Source organism: Mytilus galloprovincialis, chromosome 6 (assembly GCF_965363235.1).
Source record: "Mytilus galloprovincialis chromosome 6, xbMytGall1.hap1.1, whole genome shotgun sequence".
Classification (NCBI taxonomy): Eukaryota; Metazoa; Mollusca; class Bivalvia; order Mytilida; family Mytilidae; genus Mytilus; species Mytilus galloprovincialis.
The window spans coordinates 53,970,465-53,993,017 of record NC_134843.1 but is presented as its reverse complement, the minus strand read 5'-3'; the positions used below and the strand labels follow the sequence as shown (position 1 = coordinate 53,993,017).

At 33.8% G+C, this 22,553-nt stretch overlaps 1 protein-coding gene across 1 annotated transcript in view; it reads left to right on the top strand.

Annotated features, from left to right (window-relative positions):
• Window positions 1–22,553, top strand: part of LOC143079890 (uncharacterized) — an 83,268-nt gene that overhangs the window by 26,717 nt on the left and 33,998 nt on the right. Inside the window, exon 2 of the mRNA XM_076255516.1 lies at window positions 21,640–21,986. Coding sequence (XP_076111631.1) covers window positions 21,640–21,986 — 347 coding nt within the window. The remainder of the gene's footprint in view (window positions 1–21,639; window positions 21,987–22,553) is intronic.

The window sequence follows — 22,553 nt, the reverse complement described above, 5'->3', positions numbered from 1 at the left end:
AAAACCCCTATTATTTATGTTTTGAATCACTTGTATGTATTTTTTTATGCTTGTATTAATCCACACCCCCATCTTTGTTACGGAGGTTGATATCAAACCAGTATCTGAATGCTGATACATAGTAACACTTAACTCTTTAATGCTAGCTTTTCTAAACAATTTATTGACATTACAAACTAAAAAACTGTTTTCTATCAAGTTATATGTTTCTTTTAGTCAAATGGACTTGTTCTTGTCAAAATCTCCGTAACGATTCATGAACTTTCACTCAAAAATATGTTTTACCTAAACCGAATACTGTTCAACTTAATTTTATTAGCTCTATACAGATAATGTCATCTTCCTTCACACCATAATGTATGTATTATACTCAACTATGAAGTTTTGAAGTCAAAATAGTTTCATTTCGAAAATTTCTATCCTCCGTAACGACATTTAAAACCTTCATAACGGACAATTCCAGTTCTTACCAACAGCAAACATATAAATGAATGTAAATATTGGAATTAAATGACAAACAAGACAACAGAATTAAACATTTTTCTTAGTAAATCGTTATCTAAAAAGAGTAAAGTCCTGTTAGAGAAAAAAAAACTTTTTTTCCTTAAATTTCTATCCTCCGTAACGTAAATCAATGATGTCGTCTATGATTGACATCACCTTTTGATATTTATTTGTGATAATTGATGAACTGATTTGGTATCTATAACAATGTACAAGAATTTCAATTGGTATGATCGTGTTTACATGCATCTTTAGATTTTTTTTATTTGCATAACCTCCGTTACATTGATGAGTCCTAAGTAATCTTGAAAATGTTTGCCATAAACCGCTGTTAAAGTTATGATTGTCGTCGTAATTACACAAGTTGTGTTGTAGACTATTTTAAATCTAAGAAAATGGCTGATATAACGTTTATTAAACGTTATATAATTAATGTTGCTCACACAATAGGGAAAAAACAAGTTAATCTACCTTTCTCAAAACAACATTTTTTTTCTCAAAATCTGTATTTCGTTTGTCTGTTTTCTTTATAATGAATGATGTCTGCTACAAAAATGACTTTCGGCAGTGTCGGCAGCCGCTGATACTGATAAAAAAAGTCTAACAACTTAACTGTAAATAACTGCGTCACGGAGGTTATTTAAACGGAGGTTAGTTTTAAATACATTATACATGGAAATATGTAACAATATTGTTGAGTTGCTTTCTCAAAACTAATTATTGAGAAGCTTTATGGGTGCTTTCAATGAAATAATCATCATTTTGATTTGTTCTTGGTTAGTGCGTTCCAAAATACGCGTTACGTAGGTTGGATTCTTATATGCGACAATCGAAAAAAAGAGAAAGAGAAGATTTTTTTGTATTTTTCGTTTCATTGCAATAAAAGTTAAAGGCAGGATTTTAAAATTTGATGTATCAACTTTGCTTAAAGTCACTTTGGGCATGATTTCCAATCATATAAATATGTTTTGACTGTACCTAAAGATACGTTACGGTAGGTTATACGTTTATCAGCGACATTGGTTTAATGGGTAAATCAAAGTGTATATTATAACTTTTGATTCTAAAATATTTTTGTGGATAAAAATCAATATAGTGTTAAATAAAAAAAGCAAATCTAATCATGATTTAGATGAAATAAAGTATTTTAATTCACACCGATATTTGGAGTTTTTCTTGGCGACATTCGGAATTCGTGTGATTTCCGTACATTGAATAGAAAATCACACAAATATATTTACGATATACATCACAAAAGAATATAATTTTATTTTAGTATACATATTAATCACTTAGAACACGAAAAAGATTATCTGTGACATATGTTAAGCTTGCATTTTGTTGTTATTTGCCGGCGACACTGAAATTTTGTAATTGTACCCATTTTTTGGGAATGACTGATCCGCATCTGCAGATATATCGAAAAATAATATTCGATCCCGAGCTTATTAATAAGACCATGCTTCATTTAAAAAAACACTAATTGGAATCTCTTCGAAACAATCAAACATACACTTTCAATATTTATAAAAGTGGTGTTTTGTAAAAAAAAAAATAAGGGGTTCTATCACCTTCTTTTACATGCCGTTAAAAAGGAGTCAATGTAGGGCAGCTACACTAATATCGTACACAATCCTTAATAATCTAGCTAAAAAATAATTTCAAGATCTTACATGAATAAACACAAAAAAAAATCAAATGTACTACTTATATACATGTAAGGAACTTTGAATATTGTTCATTTGCGATGTTATCATAAGGCTTAGAGGAAATAGAAACACGAGTTGACTTCAGATGTCATATAAATACAAAGTCATGTACATTTAAATAAAACAGTACTGAGTATCACTCTATTCGTCAAATACCAATTTGGTTCTACGTGAGCACAAGTTCATACACAAACAAACGATTTTACCGTATTCACTCCTACCATGCCTTTAAACTGTTCCAACTATCCGGAATATCTTTAAAGTCGGGTAACATATTCCACGAAAACTCGAAATTTCCTTTAATATTGTTTTGTAAATTTCTGCATTAGAAATTAATCAGTCGCCCATTTGCATAATTGAAAGTACATAAAATGAAATTTTCGGGATCACATACTGTTTTTTAGTATATCTGCAGATGCGGATACGTCTTTAAATGACCGACCAATATTAGAGTCTTTGCATTAATCAAGTATTTGCTGGCGTATCCGTATCGACGTTTCGTATAACACGTATATGAGGAAAGGATAAATAAAGTCAAGTTGGTCCCGATAAAAATATTATATAATGCATTTAATTTTAATTGAGATCGGGGTAAAGTCATTATTGTAAACAAATCTGTTCGATACGTATACGTCGATTCGTGCACGTATCCTGATACGTGAATAATGCAAATGCTCTAATAGAGCATTTGCATTATTCATGTATCAGGATACGTGCACGGATCGCCGTATACGTATCGGGTAGATTTGCTTACAATAATGATTTTACCCCGATCTCAATAAAAATTAAATGCATTATGAAATATTTTCATCGGGACCAAATAGCCTTAATTTATCCTTTTCTCATATACGTGTTATACGATACGTCGATACGGATACGCCAGCAAATACTTGATTAATGCAAATGCTCTAGATACGGATACGCCAGCAAATACTTGATTAATGCAAATGCTCTAGAGAGCATTTGCATTAATCAAGTATTTGCTGGCGTATCCGTATCGATGTAACGTATAACACGTATATGAGGAAAAGATAAATTAAGTCAAGTTGGTCCCGATGAAAATATCATATAATGCATTAAATTTTAATTGAGATCGGGGTCAAAACCATTATTGTAAACAAATCTGTTCGATACGTATACGTCAATCCGTGCACGTATCCTGATACGTGAATAATGCAAATGCTCTTACTACTAAGTAACACCTTGAATCAAACTTCATATGTTTAACATTTAGTTCTGCACATTTGAAATAATATTAAATATATGACCAATTTAGCCCAATATAACAACTATCGTAATGTATTAAGTCCTTGAAAGGAGTGTCATTGCATGTACGGTGTGTTAGACTACTCTCTTTTTATAGATTTTTTTTTATATCACGGATAATTTATATGCGTAATATTTAAAACATTATCGTGGATGATGTGCACAAGTAATGCAAACACATTTAAGTAACAGTAACTTTTAAAAGAATTTTTACACATGATTATTTTGTAATTAATTCACAAATGCTCTGTTAAATCATTTCTATTGTATGCAAATTTATCTAATTATATTTTTAAAAGACATTTTTATGTTATCATATCAGCAATTATCATAAGAAGACTTAGTTGAATGTTAAGCGAGGTACTATAATTTTAATTTTGTTGAATACATTTCAATTATGGATCGATTATTGGACTGCTACACGTATGAATGAAAGATTCGTTCTTTCACAATTATAACTATTAATTACCTGTTTTTTGGATTTTTCATTTGAAATACTGGTCCGGTTTCAAAGTCCAAAAATTAATTTAACAGATCAATCTTTTCTCTAAATACAGCTGTTTCATTAATAGTTATCCCATAAGGACGCGGTGTGTCAGTGTAAGATCACCCCGATGGCCGGAGGCCAGAGGGTGATCTAACACTGACACACCAAGTCCGACTGGGATAACTATTTTACATCCCAGCTGTTTTAGATTAGACGAAAAACCATTTACAATTCATAAAATCTAATTTAGAACGCCACACAACCATAACAATATACTTTATATATTACTATATGATGTATACCCTTTTTGACCCCCAAACACGATGAGTAGATATCAAACAATGTCAACTCGCCCCACTTGCCAATCGGCCCACGCTATATCGCCACTTTATAAAAATATCGTCCCAATCTTGTTTACCGACTTGCCCCACTTTGAAAAAGTGTAAAATCAAATTGAACAATCAGTCTGAAAACTCACAAATTAACGTAAAAGGTTAAAACCCCACTGAATAAAGGTTTGACAACTCGCCCCACTAATAAAAATGTCTTGCTTCCTTTAAGTATGTCAAATTACTATTATTTGTATCAAGTCGTCCTGGTGTAGTGGTATGTGTCGTGGCTTGATATGCTAAAGGTGTTGAGTTCGAATCCCAGCATATCTACTGGATTTTTTCTACGTGAATGTTGATAGATAGTCTTTTCCGTAAAATTAATTATAAGTTTTATAGTGGATTTGACATTCCCGCCAAAATGTTACAGAACAAAGGAAAGCATGCATAACAAAGAAACTCAAACTAGGGTGATCTGGCAGGGGTGATCCGGCTCAGATCACCCCTGTTAGAACAAAGGAGCTGGGATGTAACAAGCCATGCCTCTTTTGGGAAGATATATAATATTCATAGATTGTTTGTTTTGTTCACGTACTGGTTCATAGATATGATCATATGTAATTATAAATATTGAATGCTTCTTTTTGTAGCTTCCGCGCTTCATACAAAATGTACTTTGGTCAACGCTTTTACACCCCAATTAAAGTCATAAGAAACCTCAAATCAAAAAAAAATAATGCATATGTTTTTTTTATAACTCAATGGATAGTTTTCATTATAAAACTTATGTACATATACTTTTTTCTTAAGAAAATTCTTTAATTTATTCATATTTAGAAGAAGTTTATTTTATTTTAATTGCTTCCTTCCTTCCAGAAAGCAATTCCCCCGACATATTTTCCGTATGCAAAGTGACCTCAGTGTGACCCATCTCGTAAAAATCCGGTGATCACAATACGCATGGATGTCCTTAATTGTAACAGGAACATTCTGAAAAAATACATCAACACACAGCAAAAATTGTCCAAATATATTATAAACATATAGCGGTGGGTGGTTGCTTTTTTAAAATCCTCAAAATAAATATACGTCTGCTTTCGTCGAATGTAGCTATTGAAAAGATTGCAAACGCAGTCATACTGCACGTGATCAATCGGATAAGTGATAACCCACATTAGACAAAAAGTAGCACGGTCAATGACACACATTGCTTACACTAATAACCGAATTTATGCTGAATCATAAATTCTATTATTATTGATGCGCAAATATTAGAAACACAGTTTTGGCAGTATTTGGCCACAGCTTTATTACAAACTACAAAATTATAAACACATATAACTAGATAAACAGTTAAGATATATATATAGCAAACAGATAGATAATTAAATGAACGTAGTCACCTTTCATATTGGCAGACTACAAAAGATAACTAGATAACTAACTAGATAGATAACTAAATATTTACAATAAATGAAGCATCCAATAAAATAAAATGAATCCTGGGATACAGAGATTCATTATTTTTTGTGTGGTGGGTCCTGGGATACAGAGACCCCCAATATCAAATGTTTTGGATGCTAATGGAAATATGCGACAAAATGACGCATATCTAAAGTAAACGCAGCGAAATGTGCCAAATTGACCGAGGCAGTCATAAATGACTGACGGGTCAACCGCCATTCCAAGCGGATAGAGCTGCGTAAAAGCTGTGGGCCAAATACAATAATATATAAGATATAGAGGAGCTATATACATATAATAAAAACTGAATTCAAATGAATATCTTAAAAGTTCATGATTTACATTCGGGAAAAGTGTGTGGTGAGTAGACAAGGAAAGCCTCTAAAGCGCCTTGAATTGTATTTAGAAAAATGTAATTACCAATATCAGTCAGATGCACACCATCTTGACATATAAATGTAGAATTAGGAGATATATCTGGGTATCGTATGTAATGTCCCCCGTGGCGAATGATATAACTTGCTAGAGAGCTGTTTATTCGCTGCCTGGATCTATCCATTGCATCAATATTAGCGGAGTAACGCCAAGTGAGTCTTGGCAACATTTGTGACCATACCAATGTTGTATTTAGTAAAAGTTCTGTAATGTTATTTACATAATGTTTTAGTCTATTACGTAACACTCCTGTCTTAATTTCTCCTAAGTCATTTCCCCCAATGTGTATAACTAGATAGTTCGGGGGTTCTTCGTATCTAAACATCAGCTTGATCCTATTTAGTAGATCCTTAAGCCGCATTCCGCTTTTACCTAACCACCACAGCCGAACACCAATGTGATCTAGGCCAAGATTAATGCCACCTGGTCTTCTTCTAGCTTGAACAAATGCATTTTTCACTAAGGAGGAACCAACAATCCAAATTGTAATTGGTCAACCTGCAATTCTTAAATAGCGGTTAGTCCCACTAAAGTGATTGCAAGTTCATTAAACAAAATTAAAAGTAAATCTAACAGTTATAGACATTGTTGTATTCGAATATATGAACGAAATGCATCAGACTTCCACCTACCCATAGCCTGAATTTCAGAATCAGATAATCCGTTCATGGCAGCGCTTGTGGCAGCACCTATCCTGAATGAATGAGAACTATACTTTCCTTGACTTAAACCCAAAACATTCAGTGACTTTTTAAGGACTCCGAAAAATTGGTATCTAGTGACAGGAGTTCAATCAAAATGACAAAACAATTGACCAGCAACATTTGGTCTTACTTTTAAGTAATTACATAAAGCGAAAACGGCACAAACATCACCTGGCCTAACATCAATAACAATTGTAGTTCCAGTACAGCACTGGTCAGTCTTAGATGAACGTAAGCGGATTTCAATACTAGATAGATTTATTTTAATGTCGTTATATTCAATTGCATGGGATTGGGTTGAGGCGTGTTTATGATCAGCGGTCAGTTCGCCAACACGTAGGAAACCAAAAAAGGCCAAGGAAAACGAAGCTTGGAAGATCAGCAGGTAGAACGTTATTAATTTTTAACAATAGATCAAGTGTTATGGGTAACCTTACGTCCTTTGGTCGATTTTGAGAACGCTTCATTCCCTCGAGGAGCTTTCTGACAACAAAAGTATTAAAGCAATCTGTATAGTTGTTAATCTTACTGAAAAAACTCAACCCAGAGATATATGATTTGACAGTTGAGGCCGCAGTTCCAGTGAATGACATATAGGCAATATAGTTAGTTATGTGATGTAATGGAATAGGCCAAAGATCTTCAAATTGGAATAAGGTCCTAAATTCTTTAAATGACCGGAAAGCTTGTTGATAAACCTTCGACGTATTCGGTGCAACTGCTGATACAATTAGTCGGTCAATTTCACCTTGGAGATCAGGTCTATGAACTCCTGAGGGATTATTTCTGGTGTATCCTCCGCCAATGGTGCTAACCTTTTGAACTTTTCTAACTGAAAACGAGAGAGAGCGTCAGCTATGTTATTTTTGGATATTATACATTTGACAAATCACATCTTTTATGATGATAGTAACCTCATATAATGGAGCCTGAATGTATTAAAGCTCGTAATAAAGACAGACACTGTCACAGATTACCACCGGTATATCAAAATACAATCTTTAACGATGCTTCGTAATATTAACTAATTAAGTGATGATATAAACTCAGATATAAACACGAAGAACAATTAAATATTAAGTAGATACATTAAATAAACTAATAACATAAAAAAATAAGCTGTGACCGCCGGAGTGAATTTGTTTGCAGATCGGAGTCAAAGGTAATGAAATAAATAAAAATAATAAAATAAATAAAGATATCTACGTAATTAACATAAAGAATCTAATACAAGACGCCGATCGCTACCTCCGGATAAGACAAAATATAAAAACATGTAAAATAATCAATTAATTGAAATTTAATTTGCTTTTAAACATTCATATTTAAATAAAACATCCCGTTATTAATACGGGAAACTAAAATTAAATATACAACCTGAGTCCCGAGTTGAAAAAGAAGAAGTAAAAACCTAAACAATCAAAATCCTGTTTTTAAAATCCTCAAAATAAATATACGTCTGCTTTCGTCGAATGTAGCTATTGAAAAGATTGCATTCGCAGTCATACTGCGCGTGATCAATCGGATAAGTGATAACCCACATTAGACAAAAAGTAGCACGGTCAATGACACACATTGCTTACACTAATAACCGAATTTATGCTGAATCATAAATTCTATTATCTGAATTTCCATTCTTTTTTGTTGATTTTTTGTCAATTGTTGACAAACAGGTGACAATCGTTAAACTTTGGCTTCAAAACACGAACTTTAATAACCTGCCATATTTTCACAACAACACTGATCGATTGAAAAAAAAATTGACGATTATACGAAATTTACACGACAAAAATGATAAATTTGTGCACAGAAGACTAAGTTAATGATGTTTGTATGCATTGGCTCAAGAATTGGAAGAACATTATTTTTCACCGGTCACTCGTTTTAGTTACAAAAATAAGTCATTTAAAGAAGTTATCAATGTACCCATCTTTTTATCTTCTCGTTTCGTTATCAATTTCTGTTTGTTTTGCAAATATGTATCACAGTCGTTTCGGGAATGGACCCCCTTTTTCATATAAATTTTGTTGGCTAAATTTCCTTCACATTTTAACTTATTTGCACTTATTTATACGATTTTACTATAACAGTAATTTATATATGATGCCCCTCTATTTTAATTTTCCAAAAGAAGGAAAGATCGAAAACTTAAATATAGTACGTCTACTCAACTCTGGCATATTGTATACTCCACATTTCAGTGAGTGCTTGCACCTCATATATCCAATTGAACTTGAAACTACGAATACTACCGCAACGAGAAGGTCTGCTTCACATCTTGATAAAAACTGGCCGTTACGAAATAGCCCAAAAACGGTGCTTTAAAGTGGCGTTAAACACAAAAAATCAATCAATCAATCATATCTTGATATTTTCCACGATATTGACACAGATGGACGACTCCAAACTGGATTTTATGACAAATGTGATGATTTCAACTTTCTAATTGTAAACTTCTCAATTCTCAGCAGTAACATCGTAAGGCGAATGCATATCTTAATAAATACGTTGCGCTCGTGCATGATATCTCAATATAAATTTCATTGACAACTGTACAGACAGAATTATGAAAAAGACGATTAAAATCGACACCACTCAAATTTTTCGGTCATCACCATGAATTGGTTGACCGATAGGTTGTGTTTGTGTGTCATGTACCAGCATTATCCTATAACATAAAAATCATTTATTTAAATCCTTCGTGGTTAAGTTTCTAGATAAAAGTCGTCGAATTGGTTTAAATCAAAGATAACAATGTTTGTGATCTTTCCCTTGTAAACTTGTAAACAGGCTTTTAATGTTGTGTTCAGCTGAATGGGAACATTTTATTACAACTTTCCGAAATTACGGCTATACAGAACATTCAAATTAGAATATGAATGCATAACTTATGTCGTACTGAACGTTCTATGCAAGCATAGTTTAGATGCGGCATACTTCCTTTGAAGATCGAAAGAGAGCGGTTCGTTGAAGAAATAGAAGCTGATCGTATATGAAAATATGCAACTCAAACTGTTTTGAAATTGAAAGTCACTTTCTCATGAACTGAAATTTTTACTGAATCTGCAAATATTTTTGAAAAACTGCTAAATGTGTTAACAATGCGTTTAATATGAGAAAGTTTTTTGTATTTGAACAATCAAATTTTAATAGTTATACTGTGTCCCCGTTAAATCATTATTTTCAACATGTTTAAATGTTTTAAGTGACTTGTAGGTCCAGAGGGCCAGTTGTTATATATATATATATATATATATATATATATATATAATTTTGACGGCTTACTGCTATTGTTTAATATTGTAAAACACATGTTACTCTTATAAACAATTTAGTAATGCTAATGGTTCACCGTATTGTTTGTCAAAATGTCCCAAAAAATGGTACTATATTTTTATGGCCCCGAAACGAAGTTGTCGGTGCCATATAGTTTTACCCTTGTCCGAAATTCCGAAATTCCGAAATTCCGTAATTCCGTCATTCCGTCATTCCGCAATAAACCATTATACGGAGTTTTTTTCTAAACGCCTTTAAGTTTCCTTCCGCTCTGCAATTTTTTGCTGTAATTTCGGGCTTTGGACTATGATACATTTTTGAAAATCACAGTTATACAGACCTTTTTTCTAAATGCTTGCAGATATTGGGCTGATTTTTAGTATGTGAGCAAACCATGACTAGTTACAGATCAAGTTTAAGTTTCGTTTCGCTCTGCTAATTTTGGCCAAATTTTTGTGTTTATAACTTTGAAAATTGTTGAAAATCACAGGTGTACTGACACTTTTTCTATATGTCACCAGATTTTGACCTGATTCTTGATATGTGAGACTACCACCATGTTTGTGTCCACATGTGTTATTGAAATTGCAGATCTTTTAACTTTTTGCCAAAATTATGGGTTTATATTGAAAACCCAATCTGATACATGGTTTTTTGTCGAGCCTGCGACTATTGTCGCAGAAAGCTCCACATAGGGATAGTGTTCCGGCGGCGGCGGAGTTAGCTAACTTCTTTAAAGCTTTATATTTCAGAAGGTGGAAGACCTGGATGCTTCATACTTTGTATATAGATTCCTCATATAACGAAGTTTCCGTCAGTCACATGTCCAATGTCCTTGACCTCATTTTCATGGTTCAGTGACTACTTGAAAAAAAGTTAAGAATTTTTGTAACGTTCAATTCTCTCTTATTATAAGTAATAGGATAAATATATTTGGTATGTGCGTACCTTGCAAGATCCTCATGCCCGTCAGACAGTTTTCACTTGACCTCGACCTCGACCTCATTTCATGGATCAGTGAAGAAGGTTAAGTTTTGGTGGTCAAGTATCTCAGATACTATAAGCAATAGGTCTAGTATATTCGGTGAATGGAAGGACTGTAAGGTGTAAATGTCATCTGACCTTGACCTCATTTTCATGGTTCAGTGGTTATAGTTAAGTTTTTGTGTTTTGGTCTGTTTTTCTTATACTATATGCAATAGTCTAACTATATTTGGTGTATGGCAATATTTTATGATCTATATGTCAGTCGCGCAGGTTTTATTTGACCATGACCTCTTTTTCACGGTTCATTGCTCAGTGTGAAGTTTTTTGAGTTTTGGTCTGTTTTTCTTAAACTATAAGAAAAAGGTCAACTATATTTGTTGTATGGAAGAATTGTTAGCTGTAAATGTCTGCCTGGCATGGTTCATCTGACCTTGACCTCATTTTCATGCTTCATTGGTTAATGTTTAGTTTATTTGGTTAATGTTAAGTTTATGTGACAGTTGTGATAAAGCTTTATGTTTATGACTATCAAAATAATATCAATGATAAGTAAAGAATGCGAGACATTTCAGCGTGTGCACTCTTGTCTAAAAATACAGTGAGATTTTTTTCAGGAACAAGGACAGATTGTTTGTATAGTCGAACATGACATAATGATAACATATTTTTCATTTTTGTCTCTATAAGAACCTGATGTCCCCTGTTACATTCCACTAATTACTCAGGGCAGTAATCAGTTGTAAAACTCATAATACAGCAAATATATATTCAATAATATCACTCTTATTCACTCATTGTTTAAATGTTTTCCAATGGTTACTCAAATATTATTTTGAATAGGTACACTTACTCTTCTATTGAATTCATAAATGAAAATTGAAAAAAAACCTTGACATTTTTGTCTTTTGATAAGATATATAATACGCTTTGTAAATTGAGAAACTTACTATTGTAATAAAGTAGTTCAAGCTAAAATATTCTTCGTCAAAAATTTTATATAAATTATTCAATTACTAAATGTTTTAATTTGATCTTAAAAGTTATTTTACTTCTCTTTAATTCTCCATTTATTTTATTCCAAAAGTTTTTTAAAAAGGACATATTATAAAGAAGTGATCGTAATCTTCTTCTTGTGTACAAAAATTACAAAAACTATTGTTTACAATTTTCCACCCGAATAAAAGTTTCTTTGTAGATAGAATATGTTGTAGTAATTTCCATCTAAAAGTTTTAATAAAAAATCGAAGGATATAGTGTATCCATCCATGACACAAAATCAGTACATGCACAGCCAATAAAAAAAAAAAGAAAAAAGAAAAAAAGGACAGCACTTTTAATGCTGTTCTTCATCTCAAAGGGACATTAGCTACGAGATATAAAAAAACTAAAAATATGATTTTTCTTAAATGAAAGTGAAATAGTGAAATAATTATTCGCTTTTAGCAGCCAGTTTGGTTCAATTTTGTCAAAATAAGCAAAGAAATTTCGCTGATGATTTATTCACTTGCAAGTGAATCCGTATTCATGTGACATTTAATTTAACCCCTTAGCTAGAGTTGGGTTATGCATGAATCAGGTGTGTTCAGTTATTAAAAGGAAAAGAATGTCAACAATGAAAGTGAAACCATGGTCAACCGTTTGATTGACTGATTCGGTCCACAAAAACTCATTCTTATAAGGAAAAAACGATGATTAACATATATTTGTAACCTATAATATGAAATAAAACAGACCTAGAAAAATCCTATTGTACGAGTTCGCTATCTATTTATATCTATATTTATCTTTACATCGGGTTATATGGCCGTCTGCAGTCTTCACCTCAATGGTAAACTAGATGGCGTCTAGAATAAAATACACGCGAAATGTTGATGCATATTATCAAGCCCATGCATTGAAAATTGTTTACTTTAGACTTTTTACAACTTGGATATATAAGTTTTTGTATGTTATAAATCAAATATGAGAATTTGAGTCAAATCATCAGTGAATATGAATTTGACAGCTAATACCCCTTTAAAGTAAGTTATTTTCTTTCAAATATTTGAATAAAAATTCATATAAATTGTTTTGATATAACACATCATCTATATATACACAGCCATTTTTTTTGTCCAAAAACTGGTTGAACTTTTTAAATATCAGAAACTTATATAAAATTTTGTTTGATAGTGATTTTAATTTCATAGGTAAACCTTTCCATATAAATTGGTTTCTTTTTATATTAACAGTGCTGTTTATAGAATTTTCCGACTTTAAGATAGCTGCTGAGCAGCTCAATCTTTTGGTATGGATTTCTTTACTAAATTAAATTCAGCTGTCCAGTTTGATTTGTTTTTTAGTTTATTCAAAATAACATCTTGTGAAAACGCAGCCTTTTTCATCTCTGATATCTTTACATAAATAAGATCGCTTCGCATCCAATGTTTGTAAATAATAGCTTTAATTTCTTTGATTAATTTATTGTTCCATAGTATTTGTTTTCCTATATCTGTAAATTTTTCAGGGTTTTTACCGTGAGACCTATACCAATTAATTTCCAACATTTAAGGATAGTTTTATAAAAATCTAGGAATTTTTCAAGGCTTTCTTCTGGAATATCCCCATTGTTTGTTTAAAAAACTAGCCAGTTTGACCCAAAATTACAGAAACAGTACTGAGGTATAATTTTACAATCTCCTTTTAAGTCACAATCACTTATAATAAGTCTTTTAACCCGCATAGCTTTTAAAACAATGAAATAACTTCTTATATTTATCATATATAATTCCCCCTTTTCATATGAACCAATTATCGAATTTCTTTTAACTTTATCTGGTTTATTATCTCCTGTGAATTTAAAACTACTTTTTTCTGTTTCTTTCAAATATTCCTCAGAAACTTTAGATACTAGCAGTTCATATAAAACTGAAAATTTGGATTTTAGTTTTATTCATTAATTCAAGGATTAGATCGACTTGTTAGAAATGTTCCAATTTTTTTAGGTCAATCATTTGAGAAATAAAAACGTTATTACATTTTCTATCGTTTAGGACATTGGTCAGAGCAAATTTGACTCTTGTCAGAGCAAATTTTCATAACCTTGAATTAAAAATTTCGATTTTATTTTCTACTTTCATTCAATAAATGATGAAAGCTTGTTATTTTTCAAATTTTGAATACTGTGGATTCATTAATTTTCGTGGATACCAATTTTCGTGGATTGAGAAAAACTTGCATTTTCGTGGATATTTGATTTCGTGGATTTGCCAAAGTCTACATACAAACTTATTGAAAATGTGTAATTCGTTGAACATTTAAATTCGTGGTTAACCTGTACCAACGAAATTCACTAAAATTGGTATCCAAGGAATAATAATGAATCCACAGTAAATCAGGTATGAAGTAAAAGAACACTGCAGAGTTCCAATGTTCCCAGCGATGCACAAAAAAATACATATTTTATCTGTCCAATAACTAAAATTTTTGTTTTGGTTCTTTTATAAAACTTTTTATACATTTCTTACAGAAATGTAGACTTGAGACCCTTTACAATGTAATTTTCTATAAAATTGATATTTCCAAGGGCATAACCCTTTCAAAAATAGTTGATCAGCGGTGATTTACAATCTTGTCCCACACATTGGTGATATAATCCTTTGATATAAAAATCTGACAAGAATTGAATATGTGAGAGTGCTTTAACAATACTGGACCGACAGACGCACGGACGGACACTCTGTATTTCTATGTCCCCATTAACCATTCTCACTTAATAAGAATTAACAATCAATGGAATAACCAAAAGGAAATTACATCAGCCAAAAATCCCCATCATAACAATAAAATAGGAGAATGTGTGTGATTTCTGCGTAAAGACATGAAATGCATGCAGACGTGCGATAAAAAAAGCACATGTAAAAAATTGAAAATGTGTGTATAATATTACATGCAGAAAGCTTGTGATTTGAGGTTACAATGTACTATGGTTATCACTGTTTCAGACAAAGAACTGTATATGAACTGATTGATACTTTAGTCTGTGAGAACATGATTTATTTATTAGTTTCATAATTGTCTTTAAACTAGCTTTCAGTTATTGCAAGTACTCGGCTTCGGCCTATTTTTTTTTTTTTTTTTTATCTCGGTGGTTATCATAAAGTGGGCGATAGAAATAAAAGACGTCTTGACTATTTGATAGATGTATTAGAAAAGCATAGTAACACGTGAAGGTGACGTGACGTTACATAAAGCGCGGTACATAGTAAACGTCCAGTGTGCGGTATTTACGATATACTGGGGGCCGCACAAAAGTGAAATTAGCACAAAATTACTTAATTACATTGAATTTAGCCATTAAGAAAATAAAATAACCGAAAACTTTAAGCATTTCTCAAATGAATTAATGTCCATGAAAAACTAAATTGAATCTCGCTATTAACACAATTAAAGTCTTTGCATAATTCACTTAGTCCATTTCTTTATCCTCTCCATGGCAACCATTTTAGCTTTGCGACATGTTTTAGTTGAACAGTCTGTATTGTCATCATCGCTATTCAAACTTACTTCAAGTGGGTACAGTTTTGTGATCGGACGTGATGTTAGTCCATTTTTGGTCCGTATGACGGCAGATCTTGCTAGTCCGTCTCCTCCTACATTGAGTTTTTCGACAACGGCTAGTGTCCATTTTATCCTCGGCGAATCTTCATAGATTTGTACCACGTCTCCAATGCTGATCAGCTGTTTTATAATTGTTCCCTGTATTGCGATGATATTCTCGTAGAGCTGTTAAATACTCATGTTTCCATTTATACCAAAAACTTTGAATAATCTGTGATTTCATCTTAAACAGTTTAGTTGTAGATTTATGTGTCATATCATTTTGTGAATATTCCAATTCCTGATTCGTAGGGTAAGGTAGTGATGTTATTCTACGTCCGTAAAGTAAGTGGGACGAGGTGAACGGTTCATCTAACGGGTCGGATGATACGTATGTTAAAAGTCTGTCGTTGAGTATAGCTTCAACTTCCGTAACAATTGTTCTTAATAGTTCAATCTGAATCAATGAACGCCCTAATACCTTTTTGATAGAGTTCTTCGTTAGTCCTATAAACCTCTCCCAAAAGCCACCATACCACGGTGCTCTTTTTGGTATAAACTTCCATGTAGTGCCGAAGTTATTTAGTTTTTCTATAACGGATGATGATCTTGTAAATTGCTTTGCAGCTGCAATGAATGTTGTACCGTTGTCTGAAATCATAATTTTTGATAATGATTTTCTACTGGCGAATCTTCGAAACGCTAATATGAATGTCTCTTCAGATAAATTCATCACTACTTCCAAATGTACAGCATGAGTGTTTGCGCAAGTAAATAGACAAATGTATACTTTACTGGTAAGTCCATCTGTGGTTTTAACATCCAAGGCACCAGTAAAATCTACCCCGGTTACTGTAAACGGGGGTGCTTCTGTTAGTCGGTCTTTAGATAAAGGGGGTGGATCTGGAGCCGAATACGGTCGACCAGCAACTTTCTTGCAGATCACGCATTTATGTATAATGCTCTTGATAACTTGTCGTATATAGGTTTGGCGTAGTAATGTTACGGTACTCGATAATCCTGAATGAAAATGAGTTACATGTGCGTCCATTATGATAAGTTATGTCAATTTGTCCTTTGCGGGTAGCAATACCAGGAATTTTGTCCATTCTTCAAGAGGTGCATTATGAATGCGTCCGTCGCAGCGAATTAATTTGTCTTTAGCTATGTATGATTTGAGTTGTTTGACAAGGTTGTATTTTCCCCCTCTCTTGTTTGCAAATCTTGAATGATTTCTGAATAATGCTTTTTCTGTGTGTATTGTATCCACGTTATAGATGCGTTTTGTATTTCGATCGTGTTTAACATACCTGATTGTATAGCTCGTGTTCTACAGTTTGTAATAAATCTTCTCACGTAAGCGGTAATTCGAAGAAGTTTCTTGAATGAGTTGAATCTATTCAAATCGATGACATTTCCGATCCCCTGTATCATGTGTATAGTAAATTTGTTCTGTGTAGTTTGTACGGCATCTACTACGACTTCTTGCTGTGCAATAGTGGATAAAATTATTGCTTCATCTGTGTGCCATTCTGGCCAATTATCTTCTACTGTGAGCCAATCTAGGCCATGCATCCAAAGTCGGTTGTCTTTGAATTTGTCTATGGTTATCCCTCTTGACAGTAAATCAGCCGGATTTGACTCACTTGGTAAGTACCGCCAAGTTAACTCTTCTGTTAGCTCTGTAATTTCTTTAACGCGGTTTGAAATGAATGGTTTTAAAGTTTTCTTTGAACTTAACCAGGTCAAAACTATCTGGCTATCACTCCATAAAACTGCACGGGTTATCTGCAAAGTGTTACTTATGTGTGCTAAAAGTCTGCTTCCAATTACGGCAGCCATCAATTCTAATCTGGGTATTGTCAGTTGCTACTCTGTTCTTTGCCATTATTAAGGAACTTTTTCCGTTTGCGACAATGTACGCGCATGCGCCGTAGGCTTTCATACTAGAGTCCGTGAATACATGTATTACGTTGTCGTTGTTTGTGTCTGAACTTTCATCAAAGTAATGTCGGGGTACAACTGTCTTTGTGGCTTCCTGTATATCCTTTCTGATATTCACCCATTCTGTGATCTTTGTCCAGAACGTTTTCGGTTCTTGCTAATACTTGTAATAGTTGACTGTTCGAGGCCCATTAGCGCCAATTAAATCCTCCATCTGCAAATAAACTACGAACGAGTTTAAAGTATTTCAACAGTTCTTCTTCTGATTCAAAGCTTGATACAATGTTTTATACTGCAATCAGCTATTTTACTATACAGATAAAGCTATACGTATAAACGTTAGCTTTATACGTCAATGACCCCAACTAACCTATTAGCCCCGCCTACCTACCGGAACTACCGGATTTCATCAACAACGTCACGTCACAACCCTGACAATGTGTAGTAACAATGGTCAAACTTTAATGAATTTAAACTTGTTATGTCTTTAAATTGGTAATTTATATACCATTGTAATCAAATGTTATTAATAAGTTCATTTTCCCTTTCTAATTCTTTAAAATGTCAATGTCCTACCGCCTGGACTACGCTCATAGGGAAATACACCCCAAAATGGTACCCCAACAGGGAAATTCCAAACACTTTATTTTTTAACAATATTTGTTACATTTTTTTTTTTTTAATTTTTTAATCGATTTCAGTATAAAAACAATATACGTATAGTGTCTTTAAATATGAAATTTATTTGTATTCGGCACGAAACTGCAAAATGCTCGGTAAAACCTCGCATTTTCCCGTTTCTAAGCCTCATACAAATAAATTTCATGTTTCAAGACACTATACGTATATTGTCTTAATCTACATATAAATCTTTGGTAAGTTTTTCCTTGAAATCAAATGGATGGTTATTCAAGTGCTTTGATAATACGGCGTTCAATATAAATGGCGAGCATGTAGCACCAAATAGTATGGACTTGAATCTGTATGTTGTTAAATCGCTGTTTGAGTCTGTTGGTTTACTCAACCAGAAAAACCTAGTTACGTCCCGGTCCTCAATGTCCAGTCCAACATTTAGAAACACCTTTTCGATGTCTGTAGATACTGAATACTTATTCAAGCGGAATCTGAGTAGTATGGCGGTGACTTCATTTAATTTAGGCGGTACACTCAGTAATCAGTCATTCAAGCTAGCACTATCTGGTGTCTGTTTGCAACTACAATCATATACGATCCTGATTGGCGTCGTGACTGAATCCTTCTTTACTGGGTGATGTGGTATGTAATGCAGCTTGATATTTTGTTTGATTTCTTCGTTATTAACCCTCTCAATGAACCCTCGCTTTTCCTGCTCATCAATTATTTCTCCGTATTTTAAAAGTAATTTTGGTTCCTTCCGTAAACGTTTAATTACACTCTCAGTCCTTCTGAAAGCAACAGCTTTGTTTGTTGGTAGCGGTGGATGTTCTGCTTTCCACGGAAGTTTCGCTATATACCTGTTGTTATTGTAAGATATTGCTGTTTCTTCGTACATTTTCTGAAATTCGTCGTTTTCAGTATTTGCGGTCTTATCTTCAACTCCAAGCGATTCAATCTCCCAGAATTTCTCTAGGTTTAATTCCTCCGTCTTGTGTGATACGATAACATTAAGAATAGAGCTCCTACTTGTGGTACATGTACTTGTCATTGTGGGTCCTGATAGGAGGTATCCAAGCCTGGATTCAACGGCAGTTGGTCCTTCACCTCTAATAATGTCATCTCCAACTATACTCCAATAATAATCTGCTCCGATTAGTATTTCAATTTCGAACATGTCATCGTCCGATACAGGATGTACTAATTTTAGTCCTCGTAAGTGTCTCATGCTAGTAACGGATTTCACGTGAATTTGTAGTGGCATTGCAATTTCAGGAATAATTAGCACGTTTAGTGGTATATTTTCGCCTTCATCTGTTTGAATATAAACTGTCGCCGATTTCTTGTGTCTTACTTGTCTATTTTGTTCTCCGAAACCGGAAAGGTGCACTACTTCGTTTCCGCTTGAAACTAAATCCAACTTCTCTGCATGTGTCTCTGTTATGAAGGACCTCTACGCACCTTCATCAAACAAAATATTGGCTTCTGTACTTTGTTTTCTCGAACTAACAGTAGCGACGGCTGTCTTTAACAGTACATTTGCAGTTCTTTGTGTTAGGGACGAATGTAATACCGTATTTTCGGTTTCATTGGCTGGCGGTTTGCTCGATTCCTCAGATTTCTCATCTTTACTACATATGCTAGTGTGATGACGTTTGTTACAATTTCGGCAGTTACTTTTTGATTTACAATCAGCTAGTTTGTGGTGACCTAGGCAGTTGAAACACAGTCGTTCACTCTTGACTATATTCATCCGCGCGTTAGCGGTTGTGACTTTAGTGCAGTTGACAGATGTGTGTCCGATTTCGTGACAAAATGCGCATTGCTTTGCGTTTATCTTTTTATCCGAATACGACCTTTCGTTCTTGTTGAATGATGATTTTGTACGTGATTTTGCGTTGGTCAAGAATGTAGCGGTAGCGAGTGGGCTTTCTACTTTTTCCGGTAATTTGCCGGCTTCCATAATATTTAGTTCTTCGAGAAGCGCTTTGCGTAAATCATGAAGTGTCCAGTTTGTGGATCTGTGTTCTCGTGCTAAATGTCGACGTATCTCTGCTGGTAATTTATTTAGAATTACAGGGACTAGTAGTGATCCATACGTATCGTCTGTCTGTCCGAGTGACTAGAGACCTCTTACATACGTTTCTGTCTTATCATAGTAGTTACGGAGACTAGTGATTGTATTAATTGTAGCCTGTGAATCAAGTAAGGCCTGCATGTAGGTTTGGACAATTTTATGAGTTTGCCCGTATCTTTCCTGGAGTAATGAAATTGCTTTGTCGTAATTTGTGTTCGTCATGGAAAAACCTGCTATAGTTTGTAACGCTTCGCTTTGTAGAAGGGACTTTAGGTAGTTGAATTTTTGTGCATCACTCAGTGTAGGATTAGTGTGGATCGCGGTTTCATAGGAGTCCCAAAACGATTGCCAGTCTAGTATTATCTCCGGTAAATATAGGTAAGTAGCTTGTGATAGTCGCTGTTTGCGCTAGACGATGAGCGTGAATTTGAGCTATGCGTATATTGCTGGTTTGCTGATGTTGAAGGTTGACTAATAAATGTAGATGGAACTGATTGTATAAAACTATCGGCATGAGGGTTCAAATTCAATGAAATTGGTTCATTTGCGGTTAAGCTCTGATTTTGAACTGACTTTGACAATTTTGTAATTTGCCGTAATTTATATTCTAAATTCAACATGTACTCATCTGATTCCTGTATTCGTTACTGCACCTTTGTGTCCCGTTCGTACGGCTTTCATCTTCGTATCCATTTTCCCATTTGGTTACGGCACCATAATATCATAAAGTGGGGGATAGAAGTAAAAGACGTCGTGACTATTTGATATATGTATTAGAAAAGCATAGTAACACGTCAAGGTGACGTGACGTTACATAAAGCGCGGTACATAGTAAACGTCCAGTGTACGGTATTTACGATAGTGGTTTTTGAGTCTGCTGCCGATATTTTGAGTAAGGGCAGTTGCATGCAACTGGTTTTTACAGTTTGATCTTATGTTGTGCTGTAATACCATTGTTGCAGGTTAGGGGAGAGTACTAGTTGAGCACTCAGACACAGGTTTAACACCACCTAATTCTTTTTGGTTATAAATTGGGCTGTTAGTTTTCTGGTACCAATTTTCATTACGGGGTCTTTTATAGCTGACTGTACTGTATGGGTTTTTGTCATTGTTAAAGGCCATACAGTGGCCTACAATTGCTTACTATAACCATATCATTTTAACTCTGGTGGATATTTGTCTCATTGGCAATCATACCACATCTCCTCATGTGTATATTTGATTTGTCTGTTATGTATATTTATAGATGGCTGAACTCAGTAGAGATACATATAAAGGTTCAATTGAACCACTTTCAAAGACAGAAGATTCAGACAGTGATATAGATATAGGTAGTCTCCTTACGACAGATCCTACAAAGAAAAAAGGCTGGGATGAAAAACAGAAGCTGATTAAAATTTGTCAAGATGAGGTTGGTACTATATCGAGTGGAAAACAACCATTGAATATTGCAATCATTGGTTATCATGGATGTGGAAAATCATCTCTTCTTAATACTATATTTGCCAGCTTTCGTGATGAAAAATGGAAAGAAATAGCAGAACACGGAAGCCATGGTGGATTGGGGAAACAGATTTCACAACATTTGATCAGGTATTATAGTCGAACACGATGCAGTACAATGCAGTTTATAAATCTAAACTCTCGCTGTAGTGGATGGGGCATTAAGTTTTACCCTTGAACGTCTGTTCATATGTACGTCAAAATTGGTTTTCCTTCTCTATCTTTCATTTGCCAAATGTAAAGAAACTTATTACCACAAAGCACAGATCGAATTTGAATTTTGGTGGTCTCATTTTTACTGTTCTAGAGTTATGTCCCTTTACAAATTGGAAAATTTCACAAGAATTGGTCAGGTATAGTCTTTTATAAAGCAGTTTCTAAATGCAAATTGTACTTGTTTTGCCCCGATGTATAGGAGGGGGCATTAAGTTTGACCCTTGTTCGTCCGTCAGTACGTCCGTATGTCCTTACTTCACAAAATTGGGTTTCCTTCTCAAACATTAGTTTGCCTCGTCTATATGTTTTGAAACTCATACACAATGCTAATTACCACAAAACACAGAACTGATCATGTGTGAATTTGGGTGGCGTCACTTTTACCTTTCTAGAGTTATGGCCCTTTACAAATGGAAAAATTGCTGAATTTTTCATTTCCAT